This window comes from Dunckerocampus dactyliophorus, chromosome 8 (assembly GCF_027744805.1).
Source record: "Dunckerocampus dactyliophorus isolate RoL2022-P2 chromosome 8, RoL_Ddac_1.1, whole genome shotgun sequence".
NCBI classification, from domain to species: Eukaryota; Metazoa; Chordata; class Actinopteri; order Syngnathiformes; family Syngnathidae; genus Dunckerocampus; species Dunckerocampus dactyliophorus.
The window spans coordinates 4918878-4945600 of NC_072826.1; the positions used below are offsets into that span (position 1 = coordinate 4918878).

Here is a 26723-nt window from a genome sequence, read left to right on the forward strand (position 1 = left end):
ATCTAACGTCATGTCTCATCACATTACTGATGCCTCGTGACCACAATATTACATATAACTTGTATTTCTATATTTAAGGACTAATAATAGGCCATAGTCAACCACCAAACATCCATCGTTTATTAATTTGTTTTTTTTTTTTTTTATGTGATCTAGTGAGGGAGCGATATTTGAACTGCGACATAGTGAGGATGACTGTATAGCAGTATAGATGTATAGCAGTATAGATTTACTAGCCACTGAAAATGAGTCACCCCACAGCCACAATAGCTACGTAGATAGCTGGCAACACATGTGAGTAGCAAGCCAGTTGTCTTGGTCTGGGGCTGCATGAGTGCTGCCTGCACTACTGGAGCTGCAGTTCATTAGGGAACAACATTGTGAAAGAGAACGTGGCCCGCATGGCAGTTTTCCAACACGATAAAGAGCCTTGCCTTTGGATGCTAAAAGGGTACCAAATCTTCAGCGTGACTTTCATGCTCTTCTCTAGGTGACCTTGGAGCAGAAGACCTTCTGACCTACAAGAGCAGAAAGACAGGATTGGAGAAGATAAAGAAAGACCTTCCCTCTTCTTCTCACATGTTTCTGCCTCAAAGGTCACCTCACCTTCCACCTGCTGAGCAGATCACATGACTGTCACCCACCTCTTCCTATCTCCACGTTCTCCCCCGTCCTGGTGGATGCTTCAAGGTCACATCCTCCTTGTGTTCTGGTTGCCTCCACCGTGTCTTGATCTTCACTGCCCTGCTGACATCTGGCCCTGCTTCCTGACGACTGTGAGCCCTAAGGAGTATCTCTGAGATAACACACACACACACACTGACCTCTTTCTTACCTTTTTACTGGTCCCACCTTCTTAGAGTTGTGACCCCAGCTTCTTTTCACCTTCACCTCACCTCATTTCAATCAGACGTAGTGAAAAACAATCTATGCAGCCGTGCGTTGTGGCATGAATCCATTCGTTAGTAACCAATCAGAGCGGGTAAGGAACGTACCAATCAGAGACTATGCACCTCCTCTTCTTTAGTTTTTTTAACCCACGGTGCTCCTGCTGGTGCTCCATCCTTCAGTGGTGTCAGCTTGTGGCGGGGCTACGGAAACATCTGTTTGCACATGCAAAGCCACAAGGGGGCGCTTGGAGAACACTTCGCATAACCAGGTGGAGGTGACCTTCAGTACATGTTTCCACCAGTAGGCGGTGACACCTCCCCTAAATATGCTAGTGGTGACCTGTTAAAAAATAAACATGTACACATTTCTATGATAGATATATTATACATAGAGAGAGAAATCTATAGTGCGTCTATATGTGGTGAGATTTCAAACTGACAAGATCAAATGTGGTTTTTTGTCCTTTATGCTTATTTTTATAAGTGGGTGGAGGGCACATTGTAACATTCAGCAAAACAAAAAAAAAGCGTTAAAGGCTATCTGAGGCTGCGTTCACATTGTGTGATTCGGTTCAAAGGTGCGTTTGCTCCACGAGCACAAGTGTGAACGCCATCATCCAAACCCTGATGTGCACCAAACAGGCACTTGCTAGTGGACACCTGAGCGCAAATGTCAACACGACACCGAGCAAAGACACAAACGTGTTAAAATGGCAGCAAAAAACATGCACTGACCAAAGAAATACACTTTACAGGAATAAAAGCAAAAATATTACCAAAAAAAGTTGTAATTCTGCAAGAAAATAATGTGTGAGTAATGTTGCAACACAGAACAAAAAAATGTATATGTGACGTCACAAGAACAACGATTGCTAATAAAGGTTTGATTCCACAAGAAAAGTTGCGATATCACAACAAAAAAAGTCATCATTTGACAAAATTAAAGTCATGATATTGCAAGAAAAAGAATAAAGGCTAAATATTACAAGGCTACAGGTGTTAAATTACAACAAATGGGTTGTTTACAAAATAATAAGGTTGTAAAAAAGTTTTAATTACGTAAATACAAGACCAAAAATAAATAAATAAAGTCATACAAGGGAAAAAAGTCATAATTTTACATGAATAAAATAATATTACAAAAATAATATTATAAAAATATGATAAAACTCAGAATTTTAGAACAATAAAGACAAAATGTGACAAGACTACAGGTGTTATATTAAAACAAATAAGTTGTTTGTTTACAAAAATAACATTGTAATATTACAAAAAAGGTTGTAAAAAAGTTAAAATTAAATACAAGACCAAAAATAAATAAAGTCATACTATTACAAGAAAAAAAAGGCATAATTGTACATGAATAAAGGCAAAATATGACAAGACTACAGGTGAGATATTGGAAACAAGGTTTTAATTAAATACAAGACAGACAAAAATAAAGTCATTCTTTTACAGGAAAAAAGTCATTATTTTATGAGTAAAATAATATTACAAGAAAAAAATCTGAATTTTGCAAGGCTAATGGCTCCATATTATGAGACTGAATATGTAATATTGCAACAAGTAATTATTTTATAAAAATAACATAATATGACAAAATGATAAGTTATGATAAGTAGTATCACAACAAAAAAGTATTGCAAGAGAAAGAAGTGGTAACGTGGGATGAATGGAGGCTTGGATAAGTAAAAAATGAATAATCGAAGAAAAAAGTTAAATATTATCGGACTAAAGAATGAAGTTTTTCATTTCAATAATAAAAAGACACTTTTAGAAGAAGTAAATGTATTTAAATAATAGGTATGGAAGTTTCAGAAGAAATACATATATATAAATAATATAAAATATATATGAAAAATGGGTATGGAAAAGGTACGTGTCTCTCTATGTGACATCTTGAATTAAAAAGTCTATTTTAAAGCTTTTGCTGTTGGTCCGTTGTGGTGAAGGGGGAGCTGAACCAAAAGTCAAAGCTGTCAATGTAACGGTGGATCTACGTTCCTACCCTCACCTATGGTCATGAGCTTTGGCTAGTGAGCCAAAGGACGAGATGGTGGGTACAAGCCTCCGAAATGACTTTCTGCCGAAGGGTGGCTGGGTTCTCCCTTAGAGATAAGGTGAGAAGCACTGTCTGACCGGTAGGAGGCCTCAGGGAAGACCCAGGACACGTTGGAGAGACTATGTCTCTCAACTCACCTGGGAACGCCTTGTAGCTGGAGAAAGGGAAGTCTGGGCTTCCCTGCTTAGGCTGCTGCCCCCGTGACCCGCCTTGGATAAGCAGAAGAAGATGGATGGATGGATGGATAGTTTTGCTCCGGACCAAAGTGCCGAACCACAAGTGTGAACGCAGCCTTAAATTGACAATTTGGGAACGTTTCGGAATCATTTTCAGGTCTATCTGTAAGTGTGTGGGGTGGGGGTCCCTGAGGAGAGACTCACTGTCCCACACCAAGAAAACCTCTTGACCCATTAGAGCAGGGGTGTCCAAAGTGCGGCCCACAGCACATTCTAAAAATACAATTACAGAAAAAAAAGAGCAAAAAAAGTGCTTTTGGTAAATGTTGGTGCTAATAAGACAAAGCTTAGGGCTCATTCATGAATGCACGTGTGCTCCTCAACTCAATACTTCAGCTTGTCCTCTAACAAGGAGCGCAGCGGCGAAATTCCCATATTTTTATGAGCAGAGTTTAAAATAGTGATGTGTGATACCACTGATTTAGACTGAAGTATCCAAAGTATGGACATTTTCATTTGAGAATTGTTTACAGCGCATGACGAGCCGGTATCGGAAGTATTGATATTCAGTGTTTAAAAGGTCTTGGAACGCGTGTTGGATTGGCTTGAGCCTCGTGTAATAATAATAATAATAATAATAAAAAAAATAAAAAATACCCAAATGGCCTTTGATGTTTTATTGTGAGTATCTGGACACCCCTGAACTAACTAACACAAAAAGAAAGAAGAGCATCAGCGTCAGATCGATGCGTGAGGATGATGTTGATTTTTTCCGTGTGTGTATTTTCTGGTGTTGTGCTTTTGGTAAAAAAACAAACAAAAAGAGTGTTGACATTGAAACATCGTATGACTGAATGAGACTGTTAGCAAATCCTATTGATTGGCCAAGTCTTGCTTGTTGTACGTACTGTATATATAACGTACATATTTCATCTATATATCAATGTATGTGTCCAATCTTCCATCAGTGACCAACAAGCTCCTGGTTGTGTTTACGATTCTATAAGCAGAAGAAGAAATACGAAGAAGAAACGCATCGGCTCCTCTTTCTCTTCACCTTAAAGGAGTTCGAAGCCTCCCTCCTTTTTTCAGGTCCTTATCCGGTGAATACTTGAAGTAGGGGCTTCTCCTACCGTGAAAAATCAAAATGTCCTTTTCCATTCGTGCTGATGACGACGATGTGCCAACGGGGTGATGAAGGAAGGAAGGAAGGATGTCAAGATGATCTTCCTCCATGTGAAACATGCTCAACATAATCACTGTGAGCCACGCCACTAACGTCATTTGCTTTTCTACAAGTACATGCATATGTTCATTTTGATATTCGGTTAGCTTTATTTTTGCTATGCTTTGGTGTTGAGGCAGACGCGAGTTTGTGTACGTAAATAAATGTGAGCAGTAAAGCCACCATCAACGTCCGAGCATGCTGAATGATGTTGGATTGTTTGTCACATCATTTCCCAATCAGGGGCGCGCGTGGTTTCCCGCCACGTGACGTCACCGTCTGACTCTCATTTATACGCCGGCCCCACCCCCCACTTAGTAGACATCCTGTGCAGTTTTGTCAGAGTGCAGCATGTTTACTGGGGTTACTGGTCTAAGTGTGACGAGTGTGTGCGTGTGCGTGTGCGTGTGTTGCTTGTAATGCGTAAGAGGAACGAGGAATATAAAAGAAAGCGAGTGGGGGGGGGGGGGGAGTTATGACAGAAGCATGGATACTCTGTGATGTTTCCTGTTTTTTTTTTTTTTTTACAAAAAAAAAAGAAAGCCAGGAGGCTGTCCTCTGTGCCCCAGTTTGATATTGTATGTGATGTAAGACATGTAATATTAATATTAATATCAGTGTTGGCCAGCTTGTTTATATCCATCACAATAAAAGTGACTTTCTTTCTGTCTATTCTTGCTTATCTTTACACTTTACACACTACTTTTATATTTCTTTATACAATAATACAATATTTTCCGTGGCATCATTTTTAATTATTAGGGCGTTGTACAATTGTTATAAATTATGTTGGAATATATTTAAATATATATATATATATATATATATTTTTATTTATTTATTTATTTATTTATTTATTTATTAGGACATTGTACAATTATATATTACATTATAATGTATTTTTATATATTTGCTATAATTCTGTTGTTTTTATTTGAAAGTATTTTTCTGTTTCTTAATAAATGACATGAATTTATAATGTATTTTCATATTACATTTATCATTTAGTTTTTATTTAATAGTATTTTTTTTTTTTTTTTGGCCGGCAGTGGCTCAGGTTGCAGAAACCAAAAGGTTGGCCGTTGGAGGCTCGCTCCCTCCACCCAGTCACTGTTGTTGTGTCCCTGGACAATCACTTCACCCACCTTGCCCCCAGTGCTGCCCACACTGGCGTATGAGTGGGTATGAATGTTTGGTGGTGGTCGGAGAGGCCGTGGGCACAAATTGGCAGCCACAGTTCCGTCAGTCTACCCCAGGGCGGCTTTGTCTACAGACGTAGATTACCACCACCAGTGTGTCACTGAGGAGTGAATGAATGATGGCTTCACTTCATTGTGAAGCACTTTGGGTGCCTTGAAAAGTACTATAAAATCAAATCTGTTATTGGTACATTGTACAATTATAATATACTATGTTACATATTTTTATATAGTTGCTATATTTCTAATTTTGTTTTCATTTAATAGTAGTTTTCCATTTCTTAACACATTGTACAACTACATATTTTATCATGTATTTTAGATTCATAATTGTTTTTTTATTTAATAGCATTTTTCTATTTATGAGGACATTGTGCAATGAGTATATATTATAATTTATTTTTATATATCTATATTTATAATTTTGTTGTTTTATTTAATAGCATTTTTGTATTTCTTAATACATTGTACAATTACATGATTTTATAATGTATTTTTATGATTTTGTTTTTATTAGTATTTTTACATACATTGTCCATTACATATTATTTTACAATGTAATAAAATTAGTATTTTTTAAATAGTATTTTTCTCTTTATTAATACATGTAACGATTCAATGTCGATTTATATAGTTGTATTAAATAATTCAAATATGTTTTAGGTATATTTTATGACTAATAAACTAATTTAATAATAAATGTATTTTTTAATGTATTATTTATTTATAATCTATTTTCCATACGTAGGATTAGGATTAGGATTAGAATTGGATGTTATTGTCATTCTACATGCAGGAGTACAGGGTAACAGAAAGTGATTTATTTCGCATTTAGTCCAGCGTGTGGCAGTCAGCACCACATGTTCTAATGCTCATTGCTGCCACCTACGGAACTGGAAGGGAACAGCATCACCTGACCAAGCAAATCACAGGAACAGGAAAAAATGTTGAAGAGGAATGCTGCCAGAACCTCCAAAAAGTGTAGAAGCCAAAGAAAGAGGTGCTCTTTGGAAGAGGGGCAGGAAATCACAAAAAAATGCAAAAATCCAAGGCACTCGACAGGAACAGGTTTCAACTCTTTGGGCCTTGGTGGAGGTCTACTGAGTTTGAAGTTGGCGTCATTTGAGGAAGCCGTCCAGCCAGCGGTGTCCCCTGTCCGAGAGCCAGTAGCTCGCCGTGGCCGCCACAGCTCCCATGAACAACGCCGTGTAGACCACATCTCCTTTGGCTGCCAGCGTGGCCAAAGCACACAGCACAACCCCGAAGAACATCTGCTGCAGCACCTCCACCTCCTCATGCTTCATGTCTTCAAACACACCTTTCTCCTGCACACCTGCACAAGAGCAAATGCATTTTGTTTGTGCCTCACTTGGCGGATGGTGCTTCTTCTTCACGCACATGCTGTCTTCCAGGATGAAACCTCCAACACACGAGCACATCTCATCCAGACCAGGACAGGCTAGAACCTGATCACTGCATTCCTCAATATCTGAGCAACACATCCCGTTATAGATGTCTACCTTCATACCTTAGGTGGCGCTATGCAGCCCTTCATCCCTTTTGGATGCCACAGTCTCATAATGTTTGTTAGTTAAGGTACTTAGCTTGTCTTTCATCTTCATGAGTAAACACCTATAATATCATTTTTATAATGCATGTCATTATTAGAATATACATTCAATAAAATGTGAAAACATTCAACTCTCCCTTAATTGAGTCAACTTTGAAATGTAATACTAAATATTCACATTGGAACTATTTACTCATCATCTATTTGAAGACCAATGCATGTACAACATAGAGTATAGGGATTTTTTATTAAATTTGTATTCATGTAACGCCATTTTTATTGATTTCATGGAATTTTTTATTGATTTTATGTCATTAATAATGACATTTTTATTTATCTACTGATTTTCAAATTTGTTTCACAGCATTTTTAAAGAAAGGCTGTTTAATTTTTTCATGGCATTTTGAATGCCATCTTTATTTACTTAATTTTTTTATTTATTCCATGGGATTTTGTTGATTTCATGGCATTTCGTTTTTGTATTTATTTCATGGAATTGTTATATTTTATGACATTTTTAATAGCCTTTTTATTTTATTTCATCATTTAATCTGGCATTTTTATTTATTTCATGTAATAGTTACTGTTTTTTTTTTTTTTACTTATTTCATGGAATTATTTTTTTTTATTTTATGGCATTTTTAATGTCATTTTTATTTATTTCATAGAAATTGTATTTATTTCATGGCATTTCAATTGCCTTTTTTTGTGGAATTTTTAATTGAATCTTTATTTACTTAATTACTAATAATTAATAAACATCAGGAAATAAAAGGCCATTAAATAACAAAATAATACAAATACCACTAAGTCATAAAAATGCAATGTAATGAACAAAACACGTATGAAATAAGAATGAAATATATAAATCGATCATGAAATAAATGTTTCCTAATAAACATTTAATATCGTGTCAATTAATTTGAATTGATTTGCTTATTTGTGACTTGGTTCCGCGCGTAAAGGATCCTGGAGTATTCAAGTAGTAGAAATAAGTAGGCCTATAATAAAAACTATATTCAAGTCGTAGAAATAAGTATAATAAAAAGGACAGCAGCCTCAAGTGAGCCTGAGTCTACTTTACGCCGTCCACGCAACACAAAGGTGCGAATACAGTACCAGTACCTACACAGGAGTTCGACTTTGTGACAGTACCTACACCGGAGTTCCATCCTGCTGTGCATTGCTCGCGCTGCTTGTTTGCTGCACACCGACTGCTGAGCACAGGAAGTACCAACACAGCAGACAACAGCATCCAAGGAGGCATCCTACAGCACATCTGGAACATTCCTAATAATACATCAAGCTCGATTTGGTTCACGAAAATGTAGAATGAAGTTAAGATTGACTGCAAAATGCTAATCGAAGATCCTCTATAACACGTTCATGTGCACGTTAGGAGAACATGTAGCTGGTAAAAGTTATGCTTACCTCTGCGAGTATAAAACAAGTCAAGAATTTATCCTAAAATGTGGCAGTTCCAGTGAAGTTGTCGGCGTACATACGTCAAAATCGAACAGCATCGTTAGAATACACACCAGGCGGGCGGAGTGCACAGACATGCTCGTGTACCGCCCTTCCGGCATAAGCTGTACATTCTGTACAAGCCCAAAGAAGAAGTGTACCGCTAGTTGGGAAAAAAGCGTTGATCCCGCCATCTTTCCGAGTCAGACAATCACAACGTGCAGTTCATTATTTTTAAAAACAAGTAGTTGATAATATTGAACTTCAGGGCAATTTTTCAAACTTTAAAAGAGGTTGGCTGTAAACTATGATTTAAATAAAGCACTGTTAATAAAGATAAATATTTCAGTTATTTCTCCATCATTGTTCCTTTTTGCTCAAACTGTTTTTTTTTTTTTTTTTTAAATGTTTCTGTAACGTGCTGGGTGTCAATAAAAAATTAGCCATGGGCCACACTTTGGACACCCCTGTCTTAAAAACATTCGGCTATTGTAATGCAAGAATAAATAAATAAATGTTTATTTCCCCCATGATTTACCATATGACTGTAATACTTAAACAGCAATGCTATCGTGAGCATACATATATACACATATACTGTACATTTCAGTCATATTCTGTATTATTATGGTTATTTTCATGATGTCTTTGCATACAGTTGAGCGTGATGCAATTCCAGAATATTTACAATTTTTGCATCTTTAGTCTTTAATCCACACCCGTCCGAGGCTCCCCATTTCCAGCCGTCTGTTTTCCTCCCCCAGCAAGCTCACACAGAAGAGGTTTCATCTGGGAGGGAAGCTGGAGCAGATCAAGCCCCTGAAACAGTTCTGGGAAGCTACCACGGAGCTGCACCACGCTGGGGTCAAAGGTGACCAGGAGAAAGCGCTGTCCAACTCGGCCGTGCTGTTTGTCCCCCTGGATGAGGCACAGTGAGGCCGTGAAGACGTCCGAGTACGGGGAGTGCATCCGAGGCACATCCCCGTCTCCTCCTCCTCCTGCCTTTGCCTTCAGAGCCTCCTGGTGCTGACGGCTCCACTCGTGTGCAAGCTCCAAGGCTTTGTGAGTCAAGATGAGCACCATGCGGCCTCCCAGGCTCTTCAAGTGCAGCAGCTGGGAGTGAAGCCACGGCACGGGCCCCAGGCTGCACTGCTCCTTCCTGCTCCACTGGTCCACACACACGCTAAAGTCCTGCTTCATGAGCAGACAGCCCAGGCTGCAAACTGCCTCGGAAACACCATCGTGAACATCTGGAGGGCTCAGGAGAACTATGTGAGGACTTATCCGAACTTTAAAATTCGAGGGTAAGCCTGCAAATCCTCCACGGAGAGATCCGCTCAACCATTCTACAAGGAAAAAAGAATAGCAATCACACACAGTGGCAAGCTTTGCAGTAATATGCTACACACAAGGGTTGGGAAAGATAAGCCGATGCCACCGGATATCCGGTTTGACAAGCGAGAGATGCGACTGCATGGGTATCAGCCTCTTGGATGGATAAGAATCAGCCATAAATCCTCAGATGAATGCATTGTAGAGACATGCACCGGGTATCAGAAGACTAGCAACAGCTTGACAGTCCGTCTCTTAAACAATGCAAGAGCCTGGGCTGCTGGCGAAAAGATTGTTGTGCATGCTCCGTAACTTAGCATTACCGAAGACCAGAATGGATGTAAATAGCATTAGCAGCGTGCTAGCTAGTCACCGGGAAAGATTATCAACACATCAGCAAAACATCCATACATTATAGCCATCTAATTGATCTTATTGATTATGTATTGTGTAAAACTAAGACAGGAACTACATCAAATTAAAAGCACTAAATGAATACAGTGCCACCATCCACTAGTACCAGCCTGGAGTTTGTTTTTCAGAGAACAAATCTACACATTAGCAATCGATAAGGTTATCAAATCTTACCTTTATGCATTCCCACATAGTATCAGCATTTGGGAGCAAATATGGGGTGAAAGAAAAAGGGTAAAAACACGGTACAGTAGTCTATCTGTGTAGCGTGGGACAAAGTTACATGGTGCGTTCAAGGACCAGCCAACAAAGTGCGACAAAACGCCACTCTCGACGAACAACTTGAACATGCAAAAACTGGGGGATTTCTAACAGTATATTATTTTTTGAATGTTTACATAAAATTTGACGTCGTTTTTTAAAATCATTGCGCCTGAACGTTTCCTGGTGGCAGCCCGGTGGTTGGGGACCCCTGCCTGACAGCCTGCCTTTATCATTTAAGATCCCAATTTGATAATGTAAAATCCATATCTACATCAACAAATGGAACCGTTCAATCATATCGAATCAAATCGTATCGTTTGCACACTGTATCGAATCGTATGGAATTGTTCTGTTTTTATCATATATTGTTTTTGAATGCTTTGGTAACCCGTGTATCTAGACGCGACTACCATCCATACTACAAATAACAGAGCATTTGTGGCGCCCCCCCCCAAGGGCTGTGCTGAAAATGCTTTGGATGACATGCTAGCAAACATGCAATCCAGACACCCTCAAAGTTGAAATGTTGAATGATGCATGTTCAGTGAGGACATGCCAGGGGGTACTTCCTGCAAGTACATGTGGAAGTATGCTGGTATTGTATGGAATGATCCAGTAAGAAGCACTTGACATTTGAGGCAAATGAATGAGTGCCTTTGTGGGGAGACTTTAAAGAAAGCCTGCCAAGTGAACAAAGGGCATCTTGTCATTGCCGGGCCACACATTCCACATCCAGCTGTGTCGGATGGTGTTGCAGACGTGGTGTAGCTTCAGCCTACCCTTCACAAAGTCATGGAGCAGACAAAACATCAGCGCCGCCAAGGAAGCCAGCAGGAAAGCAGCCACAACCAGCAAACTCCAGCGCCACCTGGCTGCTGCAATGACAACAGCAATACAACAGCCATCTTAAAAGAAGACCAGCTCCGCCTTTCCAGTGGAGACTTGTTTAAACTTACAGCCGCAATAGCAGAAAGGACCGAGGTGGAGGCCTTCACTCCCTACTTTCATCTGCGCATAAACACACACCAAGTGTTTTGAACATTGCTTGATCCAGGAAGAAAGCGTTACAATGGTTTTTTTACCATCACACATGGTGACAGCTGCAGGTCCATGTCTTCAAACACCCCCGTTTGCACCTGCACAGACACCATGGACAAATGTTGCAATATTGATGATTGTATGTTGCAATACATTTGAAAATGATTTTCCAGGTCCATCATGCATATCAATTAATATTATTTTTATGTTATTATTACTGTAGTATTTATTTCCATCAATATGCATCGATATCAGGGGTAACTAATGCTGCTATTAGCTACTACAGCATATTATGATTATTATTTTGATGATTTTTATTAACAGTTGTAGTAGTATTATTTTTTATATATATTATTCTGATATGCAGTGCCTGGGAAAATATTATTAATGTTACTACTATTACCATTTTTCTAATTACTATACATATATGATTATTTTTAGCAGTAATAATAATATTAATCATCAATTACAATGATGTAATCAATGTATAGCATGCATTACACCTCATATTATGACACAGTATTCCACGCAAAAAATATAAAGAGCACCCTGAAGTGCACGAAAATGGAAAATAAATATTACATCTAAGAAATAAAAGAAAAAAGTGCAGGCAGTTTGAGTTCCTGCATTATTTTCTGAAAGACTATGAACGAGCTTTACTATCTAAAATTAGCCTTAACACTATTTTGTCTTCTTTTTTCTCATCTTAGACATTATCTGTTCACCCGTCTTGGATGACATATCCAAATAAAACTGTAGATGCAGAGGAAAAAAATGGAATCATCTAATAGTGAGTCTGATACGGCCGAGGCTCATTTAATGAAGACCCCTGTTCCCGCCATTAGGAATACATTTGTAATAAAGTCCTTTAATGACCTTGCACTGGTGTATTTTTCTTACCCAGTGTCCATTCGTGTTTTGCGTCCATGTTGTATTGTCCAGCAGTTGCCTAAAGCCTTCAATCTCAATGCAACTGAGCCTTGACGTCCGGCGACAGGGCCACACTTCCCCCTCCAGCCTGCAGGGAGCAGACAAGTTCCACTGCAGCAGGTGGCCTTGGTTGTTCATGTGAGCGTGACGCACAGAGGCGGACAGGTTGCGCCTCATGTTGGTGTGGAGGAACCCTGATGGCGATACCACAGCGACATCAGTGCGTTCTATCTCATCTTCATTTCAACAAACCTCAACGCTTTTCAACACATCTACTCTGGGACGAGCCGGAAATCTACTAACATTTTGGGATGAAACAGGGGTGTCCAAACATTTTCCTCAGAGAGCCACATAGTGAAAAATGAAAGGATGATAATTAGTAAAGTAACACGTGCAGATATGCTAGGAAGCTATACAGATTTGCCTTGTCAGATTCTCTCGTTTTTTCACATTTTTGCTGTTTTTTTTAATTTTCCAAATATTTTAACTTTCTTTTTAAATAATCTTCATACATTCCTGTTATTGCTGATTTTTTTTTTTTTTTTTGTAATTCCAACTATTTCAACTTTCTTGTTGTAATTATGACTTTATTCCCATAATATTTGGACTTTATTCTTGGAGCTTTTTCCACAACCTAAATTACAACTTTATTCATTTTCTGATTTTATTTTTCCTCATATTACAATATTTTTCTCATAAAATTACAAATATATTCTCTTATTTTCACTTTATTCTCGTAAAAGTACAGCTGTTTTCCCCCATTCCCATTGTTTTTTTTTAATTTTCCAACTATTTCAAACTTCTTCTCATAAATTTTCTACTCGCAATTATGATTTTAGTCCCGTAATATTTTGACTTTATTCTCGTAACGTCAGAACTTCTTCCACTACCTAATTTTCCATAAATGACAACTTTATTAGTTGTTTTGTTTGTTTTTCATATTACTATTTAAAAAAACAAAACAAAACGTTTTTCCATAATAGTTCAATTTCAGCGTTATGCTACTAAAACAATGTTATTTTTCCTCATATTACTATAATTTCTCATAAAATACCAACTTTCTTGTTAGATTACAACTTTATTCATATTTTCACTTTATTCTTGTAAAATTGTGGTTGATTTTTCAATTTTTGCTGTTTTTTTTTTATGTTTCCTGTTAAATTTTATGTTTAGAATGTGCCATGAGCCAATTAAAAAAAAAACAGTGGGCTGCAAATGACCCCTGGGCCACACTTTGGACACCCCTGAGATAAAAGCTGCTTCTAAGCAAAGGTTGGGTTTTTTGGTAGCAAAGATGGAGAGAACAAGTGTGATGATAACCAGAGAAGATGAAATGAATAGAAAGCAGTGAGAGTCCTGGCAGCTCAGTACAACACAGCTAAAGCTATGACGAGTCGTTTGGTCACCTCTTAGTAAAGACTCCAAGTCAACTCCATCATAGTGTATATTGTTTCACTTACTTTTACACTTGGAAGCCTGCCTCTGCACTTCCTTACACTCGGACAAGGCGGAGTACTTTGGCTTTAGTTTTATGACATATTCTTTTGACACTTGTATACAGTTACAAATCTTAAACTGTTGTTCATATTTGGTTTTGTGATGGTGACAGTTTGACTCTGGAACTGATTATTTCTCTTAGCATTCATTCCCAGGGGAAATATTGAAAAAAGGTGTACGGTAAGTAGAGTATTCTTACCTTCGTTTTTGAAGGGGCAGCTTCGAAAGCGTCTTGGCCTCCGCTCGTCGTCATCATTCCAAACCTGCCAAGACATGACAGTTGCATTACACGCATACCGTAAACGCCTTTAATCATTTGACTGCACAGTCTCCTGCTGTCACCAGGTGCTACAAGCAAATAACCTGCTGGGGTATGTAATGAGAAAAACACTGGTGTGAACAAAACGGCACAAAATGGCAGCACAGGCATTTAAAGTATCAGCCCATGTATCGATACAGCATGCCAAGAAGTTGTATAAAACTGCCAGCATCTGAGCTTTGTGTTCCAGGTGACAAGCTGCATTTTTTTTTTTCTCCTCACATTACACTTTTCTTTCCATTTTTGCTTTTTTCCCCCAAATATATCAACTTGGCAGCTCAGTGGCCTAGTGTTTAGCATGTCGGCCACACAGTCTGGAGATGTGGTGGATCTGGGTTCTTATGTCCAGCTGGCATCTCTGTGTGGAGTTTGCATGTTCTCCCCGTGTGTGTGTGTGTGTGGGGGGGTTTTCTCCATGTATTCTGGTTTCCTCCCACATTCCAAAAACGTGCATATTAGGTTTGTTGGTGACTCTAAATTGTCCATAGGTAAGAATGTGAGTGTGAATGGTTGGTTGTCTATATGTGCCCTGCCATTGGCTGGCGACCAGGCCAGGGTGTACCCCGCCTCTAGTCCCAAAGTCAGCTGGGATAGGCTCCAGCATACCCCTGCAACTCTAATGAGGACAAGTTGCATAGATCTTTTTGTTTCTCAAAATTAAAAATAAGTTTTTCTTTGATATTTTAACATTACGCTTCAAAAATGACTTTTTTTTTGTAAAATTACTTTATTCTTGTAAAATTACAACTTTTTCCTCTTAACATTAGGACTTCTCCCAATATTTTGACCTGTAAAGGACTCCTCTTTTTCTTATTTTTTTGTTTAATTGTATTTTTAGAATGTGCTGACAGACATTAAAACAACACTCCTGGGCCGCAGATGGACCCCGGGCTGCACTTTGGACATCCCTGCATTAAAGGCTGCATTTTGCCCATCATCTACAATCCATATGTGAGACATGAACACACGTCTTTCTCTTTTCTGTGTGTTCTAAAGATATAAAAACAGGTAAAAAGAGGCAGCTAAGAATGCACGTAATGAGACACCTACGTACTCAGTCTATAAAACCTTCTGAAAAAACCTCCAAAAAGCGCCAACAACGCTCCTTTTATATAAAGTGACCTGCATACTGTATTAACCAAGCTACAGCGACATTGTTATTATTATTATTGTTATTAACATTGTTACGGCCAAGAACTACGTTACTGGCGTAGTGACACCTCGCCACACCACACCGGCTAGCGACTAGCTTCAACCACACACTTGCTCAGAATGTCTCAGGCCACTAGCGAAAGGTAACGCTACATATTGGAGTTCAGCCACTGCTGCTGTGTTTTTGTTTCTGAGTTTGGAAAAGTTAACGCTAGGTGTAGCGTTCCTTTCTACGTTGCTATGTGAAATCAATGCACACAGGAAGGAGTATACTATTACTACAAGGTACTGTTACTACATGCTCACAGCATGGATATAAAACCATAAAACCTTGTTGGAGCTTTTTGGAGGTGTTTTAATAGCGGCCTTTCAAGGTGGAATAGGTGTGTCTCATTACGTGCATTAATTACCTGTCTCTTTTTAACAGTTTTTTTTTATCTTTAGAACGCACAGAAAAGAGGGAGACATGCGCATTCATGTCTCATATAAGGATTGTGAATGACAGGCAATATTGCAAAAAAGTGCATTTCCTTTAAAATGCATGTAGTGTGTGTGAAAGTACCTGGAGACACAAGCAGGGTGCGACGGAGTGCAATGGGATGGTTTTCCTCTTCCAACTCTAAGGTGACACAAATCATCACGGTTTGAATCAGCATTGCATTTATGTATTGATGCTCCACCCTTACTAGCACGTATACAGCTTGAAAGAGTGGTTTTATATAGCGTAGTGTTGTTTGTATGTTGATGTGAATTAGTGCTGCAATAACGCTCCTAAGACAGCATTCTACCACACCCACCTGGCATCTTCCATTGGTCTCATACTGAATGCACATTAAAGGGAACGTCATGTTCCCTTCAGCATACTTCAGCTCTACTTGATTCATTTCTCGGTTAATTACGCTGCTGACGGCGGGCACTGAAAAGACAAGTTCACAGTTTCTCATGAGCAAGATGCCAACAAGCAATTTAAGGCTGCTTGTGGTTCGGTACTCTGGTCCGGGCCAAAAATGAAAAAAAAAAACATACTTGGTGCGCACTTTGGTGCTCTTTGCTTAGCACTTCACCCTGAGCAGACAAAAGCCAATACAGCACAGAAGATCATTTGCATAAAGTAAGGACTTGATTGGGCAGCTTTTGGGAATTATTACATAACATGCCTCAAATACTCCACATCAAAATGCTTATTTTTATATTCTGCTAAATTTACTTGTGTACATTTCACCAAAAGCTTCTAAAGTATACTTTTAGTGCCTTTGTCTCTCTCACACACACGCAGGCACGCACATGCAGGTAGAGAATAGAGCAGGAGGCTAGCACATAACACATTTCCCCTTGCAGAGTTGTCATTTCTGAAACTCTATAATTTCATTGTAAAATTGCATCTTCATTCATGGAACATTACATCATTAGCCTCAGAATATTTTCCCTTTTTTCATTATAATTTTTTTTTTTTCCTTTTAACATGTCATTATTTTTGTTACAACTTTTCCTTTTCACATCAGAAAAAATAACTTTTTCTTGTAATGTGACAATGTTATTTTTTTGAAAATTGTTGTATTATTGTTGTAATATAAACACCTTTAGTCTCATATTTTGCCTTTCTATGACTTTTTTCTTGCACTTTATATTCTTGTTAAATTATGACTTTATTCTTCTACTATTTTTACCTTGTTCATGTAAAATTATGACATTTTTTATTTTACTATTATGACTTTATTCTTGTTAAATTATGACTTTTGTCTTGCACTATTATGACTTTATTCTCATTAAATTATAACTTGTTTATTTTTTGCTTATTTTTATCCATGTTCATGTAAAATTATGTCCTTTTTTTCTTGTACCACTATGACTTTATTCTCGTTAAATTATGACCTTTTTTCTTGCACTATTATGACTTTATTCTTGCTAAATTATTACCTTTTTACACGCAATATTGTGACTTTACTCTTGTAAAATTATGACTTTTTCTTGCACTGTATTGACCTTGTTCAGGTAAAATTATGATTTTTTTTGTTGTAATTATAAGTTGGAAAATTAAAACTTTTTTCTTGGAATATTATGATGTTATTTTTGTAAAATAATAATGATAAATTATATTATTATATATCGTTATAATACGAAATCCAATTTTTGTTATAATAGGACACCTTTATCTGATTTTTCCTTGTAAAATTCTATTTTTATAAATTTTTTGCCAGAAAAAATGTATACAAATAACCTTTTTGTTGAAATATAACACGTTTGGTCTTGTCATTAGTGCATGTTTCTTGCTAGAATTTTAACCCTGGGCAAAGATGGCAAAGATGTGCTCTTCACTCACCATAACACTCTTCGATGTGTTGCTGCGGGTTTCGAGAGCACACTACGGACGCACAAGAGAAGCAGACAATGAAATATCACAACCTTGCTATAAGTTCAACCTGTGCTTTGCTGTTTTACCTTCATTCAGAGAAGGAGCCTCTACGACTACTTTGATTGGATGCAGTGATTTTGAAGAATAGACCTGCACGAGGCTGCTGAAGAACACCCCAGCTGGCTTCCAGATCACCAAGGATACCTGCACACGCTCACACCATCAGTGACAACACAGTCCATTCAGAAACGTACAAGTAGTCATCGTTTACCTTTGCCACATTCTGCACAAGAGCCGTGTGGTCGACTGTGAAGTCCACCCGCTTGCACGCCGGGAAGGTTGGTGGCGTTTTGTAACACAAGGTCACAAACGCTGTCACTGCACACAAAGCACAACATTCAGCTTCGCTCAGTAGTGGGAAAAACCATCCCTAGAGGAGACCCATCCATGTGTAGATGAATGTCATCCCTACGCTAATGTGAGAAAAAGAAATGTTAAAATGTCTACAATTTCTAATTCAAATCAATTGATGATAAAATATAACATTTAATTTAATTTATGGTGAACAATCGAGAAAAAAATGATAAAACCCAAACCCACTTGGATTAAATTAGATGAGTATATATCAAATTGAATTACAACCAAAAAAGTAATAAAATAATGGTAAAACTAAAATAACAATACAAAAAGCACAGCCTAACTAAAATACATACAAGTAATTTAAAATTTAATCACAATCCAGTTTTATTAACCAAGTTAATAAAACAAAAAATGTTCTTAATTTAAAAAAGAAATAAAATGAAAATATCAGGTAAAAATAAAAGTAGAAAAAAACAAAAATAGATAAATTAATTAAATTACATTAAACTAAATGCAATTAAATCAAATTAAAACAAAGAGGTAATTAAATGGTAAAAATGAAACAACATAGCAAAAGAGGCCAATTAAAATGAAACAACCCATTTAAGATTAAATTACAACCAAGTGTTAATAAACGTCTAGACAAATGAAATAGAAATACGGGTAAATGTGCAATATACTACTGTTTTTTTGAACACATACACTAAACTGTTTTATATAATCCATGTAAAACACTTCTCTGTCCTATATTACGTGCTGTGCTGCTAGAATATTTAATATCAAGAAGCAACGTGCTCAAGCAATCAATAAAGTTCCATCTCTTATATTTCAGTGAAACAAAACAGTCATAAAATAACAGTGAAAATTAAACCAAACCCCATGAAAATGACAGCATAACATTAAGAACGAAAACGGTAAAAAAATAAACCAAAATAAATAAATGAAGCGTCCCACCTGATGAAGGGCTGGCCTCCTGCTTGTGGAGATGTTCATCCACGTCTTCTCCCTCCTGGACATGGAGTTCAGCGTCTATCAGCAGGCATAACCTGCATGATGCATCGTCCTGGCAGCACAGATCCACTTTAGCTGTCAGCTTGTGCACATCCACAGCATCGCTCTCTGGGATGTTCAGCGGCGTCTCATCCATCATCGAACACTTAGACAGACCCTGAAAGCAAACACTGGTTAAGACGGTGCAAATATTATCTACAGTTTCAGAAATACAAACCTCACATTTCACCAACCATTTCATTATATCTCCTCACGGGGAAATGCAATAGGAGTGAAACTTGGATATACTTTAGAGTAGTCAGTGTACATCTTATACAGCAACATAGATGTAATGAAACGTTAACAGAGTCAAAATAGCTGGCATTTGTCATTGCGTCATGGTTCACATCAGTCTGCAACAAAATGCACAACCTAACACTGCTTAGCTTTTGTGTAAACAATTTTAATGATTTTTAACATGAAACATAAAAAACTGCAAGCAGGTAATAGTAACAGTTTGAAGAGTGTCAATTATTAATACACTCCTGATCAAAATGTTAACAGCAGTTGAAAAATTGTCGTATGTACATTTTGGACTCTTGGATCTTAAAGAGGTTCTAGGTAGAGCTTCAAAACGCAAAAAAAAAAAAAGAAATGGGAGTAAGACAAAAAAAAGCAATTTACTGCAAAGAAGCATTCAAATGAAACAGGCTGTTCATCAGTGGATCAAAAGTTGAAGAGCCTTTAAAAGGCAAAATGTTGACACGGTGGGATTGTTGAGCTGAATAAGCAAAGCCAGTGGCGGCACTACAGGGTGGCCACCCCTGGTCACTCTCCGGCCACCCTACTGGCCATCTAGACATATCAGGTGTCAACTTAATGCCACCCTTATGTGAGTAATGGTCTCACTTTGGCCAGCCCAATGAAAAATTTCGGCCTCTGCCACAGAGTACGGCCTCTCGCGGTGCATCACTGCTGCTGAAGTTGGACGGTCAGTTCAAACTTCTTCAAACATCTTGAGGCTCATGGAACAAAAAAGTCAAGTGGTAGACTCAAAACAATGAGCTGTCCGTCAAGACACAGGACCTTCCTCGGCCAAAAGGAAGGCCCTCGTTTGTGTGGTAATGACTGGCTTTTTCAACAGGACAATGCTGCACTTCACAAAAAGCACTTCTTCCAGAGGAATAAGCTTACTCCTTTTGGACCATCCTGTGTGTTCCCCTCATCTAAATCCAATGGAGAACATTTTGGGATGGATTTACAAAAATGCACATCAGTTCCAGACAGTGGATGCCCTCCGTGAAGCCATCTTCCCCACCTGGAACAACATTCCCACTAGACTCCTGGAAACACTGGCATCAACATGCCCAAACCCATTTTTCAGCTCATTAACAAGAATGGCACAGCCACTCATTACTCACTCCTTTTTTATATATTTTATTTCTATTTTAAGAGGTTTTTTTGAGTTATGGTCTTAAACTTTTGATTAGATGATGAGCAGCCTATTTCACTTTAATGCTTCTTTGGAATAAATTGCTTTTTTGTGTCACTCCCATTTCTTCTTTTTGCATTTTAAAGCTCTACTTTACTCTCCCTTAAGATTCAACAGTACAAAATGTACATTCTGACATTTTTCAACTGCTCTTAACATTTTGATCAGAAGTGTAGTTCAGCGTTAATAGTTCCAGCTTGTAGTCCAGTTTAGGCTGATTCAGCCTTCATGTTTTTTGCCAGAAAAATCATCTTGTCCACACAGTCTACAGAAAGGGCAGACCCGTTGGCAGACCCAATGTCCCCCGCTGTAGCAAACACGCTCTCGCTCGCGACAGAGGTAGCTGCTGGTATGGCGAGGTATTTTTTTGCCAACTGAGCAAGATGAGGGAAAGCGGGCTCATTGCTCTTCCACCACAGAAGTGGGTCGGAATCAAGCGAAATGCAGCTGACCATTTTGTAAGCGGTCACCTCTTCTTTCACCATGAGCTGCAAAGTCGGCTCGTTTCCCACCTGTGCCTTGAAGAGCTCACCAAACAGTTCCGTCATTGCGGATTTTTTGAGGGGAGGAGATGCTTCAAGGTTGTCTTCTCTTTTCACTGGAGTTGCACTGACGGCTGTTGTCCCGGTGGCCTCGGCACTCTGCAGAATAAAACACGTATTTCACGCACAAGACGGTTCCAAATTCATCACGAAAAGCTATTTCACACACACAAAAAGATGAAAATACCTCTTCTTTCTTGATGGTAATCTCTGTGATCAGGCTGCTGAAGGTCCCATCACGACAGGCCTCATCCACATGAGGAAGGCCCTTAAACCTGGGGTCCAGGGCTGTGCATTTGTGCAGGTAGTCTTGGCAAGCCGTGTATCTGTCCTCCAGGTTCTCTCTGATGGCAGCCTTGATTTGACTCACAGTTGGACCGTCTTCGATGTTGGGTTCCATAGAGTTGAGCAGTGTACTTTTGAGCGGAAGGATCATCGAGGCTGAAGGTGCAGATTCTGTGCTCATCAGTGTTGTGATGGCTTTTAGAGGTTTAAGCACCTCAATTACTTCCTCTGCTGTTCTCACCTCCTGGTCCGTCAATAAGGTGACATCTTTTTTTTTCTTGAGGCTCCTGTCTGTCAGTGCCGCGTATGCCGCCGTGTGCTGCTCCAGGTACCGCTCAAGCATGTCGTAACTTGAGTTCCAGCGAGTGGCAACGTCATGAATAAGGTCATGTTTTGGAGCGTTTAGCATTTCCTGTTTACTTTCCAGCAGGTGTGTGGCTGTTGGGCTACGATGAAAGAAAGACACAATCTTCCTCACCTTATCTAGCACTCTAGACACTTGGTTGAGTCCCGTTACTTTGTGTGCAGCAATGTTAATTGTGTGCGCAAAACATCCAATTCGGGGGCCCAGTCCCGCTTCACTGACTGCATCGACCATGTTTCCTGCATTGTCTGTTGTTACTGGAATTGTTGCTCCTGACCTCTCCAGGTTCCACACTAACACTATCCTCTTGATTTCTTCTGCAACATGTGTGCTGGTTTGTTCATACATGGCCCGGGTTTGCAGAACATGGCTTGCTAGAGTCCAGTCTGGGGTGATGTAATGGGCAGTCACCGTGACGTAGCTCACAGCAGCCCTGCATGTCCATCCATCAGCTGTGAGCGCCACAGCAGATGCCCTTGACAAGTCGTCCATCACAGCACATTTTGTTTTTTCATAGAGGGATGGTATTATTTTCTGGCGGAAGTGGGCTGGAGAAGGAACTTGGTACCGGGGTTCAATGACTCCCAGCATGTGTTTAAAGCCCGTGTTCTCAACAACTGAAAAGGGCCTTAAATCCGCCGCTATAAACACACCGATGGCATTTGTTATGGCATTGACTCGCTCTAAAGAGAAGCGCTGTTGACTTTTCTTCGTTAGCACCAGGCTACTTGTTTTCCTAGTACCGATGTTCACATAGCCGTGGTGCCGTCTCAAATGACTAAACAAGTTGGACGTACTTCCAAAAGCATACCCGATCTCTGCGAAACAATGGCGGCATACTGCTTTCGTCTTGTCCACTTCTCTCTGTCCGTTGACGTATTCCACCGCGAAGGCGAAGTGTTCCCAAACTGCGGACTTTAAGGACGGATGAGGCTTTTCAAGTTCCTTAGCAGTATTGCTAGCCATGCTCCTGCTAGCCACAGGCTTCGTTGCATGGGTATTGTTTGTTTCGTTTACCGAGTAAATGAGTGGCGTTACACTTCCTGTACCTCACTCAGTGTGTACCGCGTAAATCGGTAAGCCTCTGTACTGAAGAGAAGGTTCCGTACCGAAGAAATCCGATAAGTGATACATTTACAGCCCTAGTTGACAGCTATTTAGACAATAATGGTTCTGTGTTGACCATACCTGTCAACGTTCGCATTTGAAAGTACCCCCACACCCATCCCTCCTCAGTCACTGCCCACTGCATCATTGTCCTGCACACTGAAGTTCAAACAATAAAGAGGATTTTTTTTTTTTAAATACGGAAAGTTAAACCAGTGTTTCCCAACCTTTTCTGTCTCGTGTACTCCCAGAGTTTTTGCTATACCATTAGTACCCCCTCACTCAACTATTATGGGTCACATGTTATTATCTCCCTGGGGAAACTAGTTGTAGCGCACGTGTTCCACGTTATGCTGCCTGCAACATCATTCAGCATGACCGGTTTGGTGGTGGGTCAGTGATGGTCTGGGGAGGCATATCCCTGGAAGGACGTACAAACCTCTACAGGTTAGATAATGGCACCCTGACTGCTATTAGGTATCGGGATGAAATCCTTGGACCCATTGTCAGATCCTACGCTGGTGCAGTGGGACCTGGGTTCCTCCTGGTCCATGACAATGCCCGACCTCATGTGGCTAGTGTATGCAGGTAGTTCCTGGAGGATGAAGGAATTGATACCATTGACTGGCCCCCACGTTCACCTGACCTAAACCCAATAGAACACCTCTGGGACATTATGTTTAGGTCCATCCGGCGCCTCCAAGTTGCTCCTCAGACTGTCCAGAAGCTCATGGATGCCCTGGTCCAGATCTGGGAGGAGATCCCCCAGGACAGCATCCGTAGTCTCATTAGGAGCATGCCCCGACGTTGTCAGGCATGCATACAAGCACGTGGGGGCCACACAAACTACTGAGAATCATTTTGAGTTGCTACAATGACATTTTGGCAAAATGGACCAGTCTGCTGCATCATTTTTTCACTTTCATTTTTGGGGTGTCTTTGATTTCCCCCCTCTATAGGGTGATCATTTTCATTTCTATCAAATTATGTGGCATCATTTTGTTACTAATACATCACCCACTTATTATCAGGAAAGATATTCAAGATCATTTTCCCCCAGTTTAGATCTGATGTGTTTTCGAAGTGTTCCTCTAATTTTTTTGAGCAGTATATTTCTGTGTTTAAAAAAGTGTAATTTGGAGGTGAAGAGGGACAGCACCTTTAAAACATGGGCAAACTATTAAAACAGCAAGGCACCGGGAAAAAAGGGCAAAATACGGGAATTTCTCAAGAGAAAGGGAAAGGGTTGAAAGATACAGTATGCATATTTTCAATCAGACAAAATGAACCTACTCGAACTATAGTCGTCCTGGCCACTTTGCGCTTCAAATTTTCCCTAATAAAAACCCAGGCTAATGTTGCGGCCAGCTAAAACTCAACTATGAAGCTGGGACATCACTTCCTGTCTGCCCGCCACTCTGCTCCCCATAGCACTGGAACACATTTACAGTAATACACACGAGCATGAGTCTTATTTTCTGTAATTAGTAGGGGTCTCACAAGACAGTTGGTTCACGAGACAAGACGATGCAGGAGATGCTCTTCCTGCCTGTTTGGAGGCGAGAGGCGAGAGACGAGGAAAACAGACACGCATGCACATGGCAATATATTGATCAGCTGCTTTATTTTCATTTATTGTGTGATCCGTTCATTTATTTATTGTGCTTAGTGCCCACAGGACACTTTTTTCTGCATGAGAAATCTTAGCACTTGTTAACCTTGCAAGATCTTGTGAAACCCCTAGTAATTATGTCCACTTTATTGGGTAATAGAAGTGTAAAGGGGACTATAGGGGTGTTATTTCATGTCTAGAGGGCTCTAGTAATGTTAAAAAGTGTATTAGGAAGGTCATAAACAGGTTTTATATGCTCTAACTACAGACATATTCCATTTATAAATAAGGAAACCCACTTTGTGGAAATTCACGTATCAAGGTCGGGTGTGAAACCAATGAACCGCCATAAAGGAGGGATTGCTGTACTGTATATCCAAGTTTACTTTCTGAGATGTCATAAAAACGGTTGCTGAAATGTGAGGGATGTAATCATGTTTATGAGATGCTGTCCAGGACAACAACAACCCTGATGGGTACAAAAGTCTTACCTGTGAGCAGGTGACTTGTGGGAAAGCATATCCCTCCAAACTGCAGGCTGACTTATGCAAAGCCAGCAAAACAAGCCATAAGGACCATGGAAAAATAAACATTTTTCCCGAGAGTGAAGCTTTTCGTAGGAATCTGTCATCTGGTGTGTGTGTGGGGTGTGTCTTGCTGAACAAGTGCTGCATTACTTCCATGGCATGACTAGATCTTGGAGATTAACTTGATTAACTAACTCATCGCTGACGTAAGATCAAAACCACCAGCACTCGCTTTCACTTCAATCTGGGGGGGCGGCACACAAAAAACAAAACATCTGTTAAACCTCCTGCGAATAAGAAAAGTGTATACTGTATGAACAGGGGTGAAAGAAGTACCAGGCGACTTACTGTGTTGGAGTTCAGGTAATCCAGTATGAAGATTCAGTCAAGTGCCGGGGTGGATCTGTCATGTGAAAATGAGCGAGGTGAAAGGCAACCTCAGTTTTCTCTCTTGCCAGTTATTAACCATGAGGGGTAGTTCAAAGTCCATGCTGGTGAGACTCCGCCTTTAGACTCCACTCCAACAACACAACATGTCATTGCAACCACTGGCTTGTCTCCATGAAGTCTTGACAAACTAGTTAGTTTGGTACCTCTTTGCTACTCTGATGTAGACGACAAGCCCACATGGAACATGACTAACCTGAACCGGTTGGAGCACTGATCTGAATGCTGCTGCCACGCCCCTAATAAACCCATGAGTACATATGGACTGGCCAATTAGTTTACTAAGGAATAAGAGCACACGTTCAATAAACACAGATACGGTATTGGTGAAAATAAAACTATATGACTCTCATCAAGCTGGGATCATTCTGATACCGATACCACCCTGGTACAGTATCCATAATAGCAATATTTTGACCTTGCTTTATGTTACAGTAATCCCTCACAATATCACAGTTCCATTATCACTCCCTCACTATATCACGGCTCTTCAGGAATGAATGAATGATGGTTGTTTCGTGGTTGACTAGAGCCTATTATTAGTCAGAAATATGCATATTTAAGCACATTTGATGTATTCTTGGCCTCAAAGCATTTTCAAGCATGAAGGAAAATACAAGGCCTGGGTACACGTACTATGCAGTACAGCAAGTTATTGTTCAGTATCCTCGGCACTGATTGGCTCATCTTCACGCAGCATCCACCCACATGTCGTTGGTACACAGCAGAAAGTATCTTTGCTCTTCTGATTTCTGACAACTTTTATGTCAACTCCACAATGGCTTCTAATATTTTATTTAGTTTATTATTGTTATTATTTATAACTATAATACATTATTATAATGGTTAAAATGCTAATATTGACTATATGAAATGGTTTGAAAAAACTAAACAAGCCAAAATATAATTTATATTGGAAATCTATATTTCAGGTTGAAGTAGTTTAAAAGACTGACTGGTTTAAATAAGAAAAAAAAAATTTTTGAAAAGCAATTTTTTGTCATTAGGTTTAATCTGACACTGTAGAAAAAAAATGAAAGGTGTGAAGTTCAATGTCGGTACGGTGTCGGGGTGTGACGACACACTCAGTTAATAAGATGAGACGATACACA

At 39.3% G+C, this 26723-nt stretch overlaps 2 protein-coding genes across 10 annotated transcripts in view; one reads left to right on the forward strand and one right to left on the reverse strand.

The window, feature by feature from the left end:
• The window catches only part of erc2 (ELKS/RAB6-interacting/CAST family member 2), a 52327-nt gene extending 47304 nt beyond the window's left edge, over nucleotides 1-5023 (forward strand). For all 5 annotated transcript variants that reach the window (XM_054784359.1, XM_054784362.1, XM_054784361.1 and 2 more), the window contains one exon: nucleotides 491-5023. The gene's annotated coding sequence lies outside the window, so the exon portion shown is untranslated. The remainder of the gene's footprint in view (nucleotides 1-490) is intronic.
• Nucleotides 5024-6358: 1335 nt separating this feature from the next.
• il17rc (interleukin 17 receptor C) lies at nucleotides 6359-26214 on the reverse strand. 5 transcript variants are annotated; one of them, XM_054785216.1, is made up of 17 exons: nucleotides 25513-26214; nucleotides 21457-25408; nucleotides 19490-21368; nucleotides 19200-19413; nucleotides 18157-18263; nucleotides 17972-18089; nucleotides 17853-17894; nucleotides 16330-16448; nucleotides 16095-16151; nucleotides 14261-14324; nucleotides 12535-12758; nucleotides 11679-11732; nucleotides 11553-11604; nucleotides 11376-11471; nucleotides 8554-9932; nucleotides 8278-8412; nucleotides 6359-6885 (listed from the first exon to the last, which is right to left on the reverse strand). In XM_054785216.1, exons 3-15 carry the CDS (start codon nucleotides 19625-19627, stop codon nucleotides 9295-9297), a joined length of 1923 nt encoding a protein of 640 aa, XP_054641191.1. In that variant the 5' UTR covers nucleotides 19628-21368; nucleotides 21457-25408; nucleotides 25513-26214; the 3' UTR covers nucleotides 6359-6885; nucleotides 8278-8412; nucleotides 8554-9294. The 5 variants fall into 5 exon arrangements, with proteins under 5 accessions (XP_054641191.1, XP_054641193.1, XP_054641189.1 ...); XM_054785218.1 differs by lacking the exon at nucleotides 19490-21368 and having other exon boundaries at nucleotides 22730-25408; XM_054785214.1 differs by lacking the exon at nucleotides 19490-21368 and having other exon boundaries at nucleotides 25129-25408; nucleotides 25513-26213.
• Nucleotides 26215-26723: the final 509 nt, after the last annotated feature.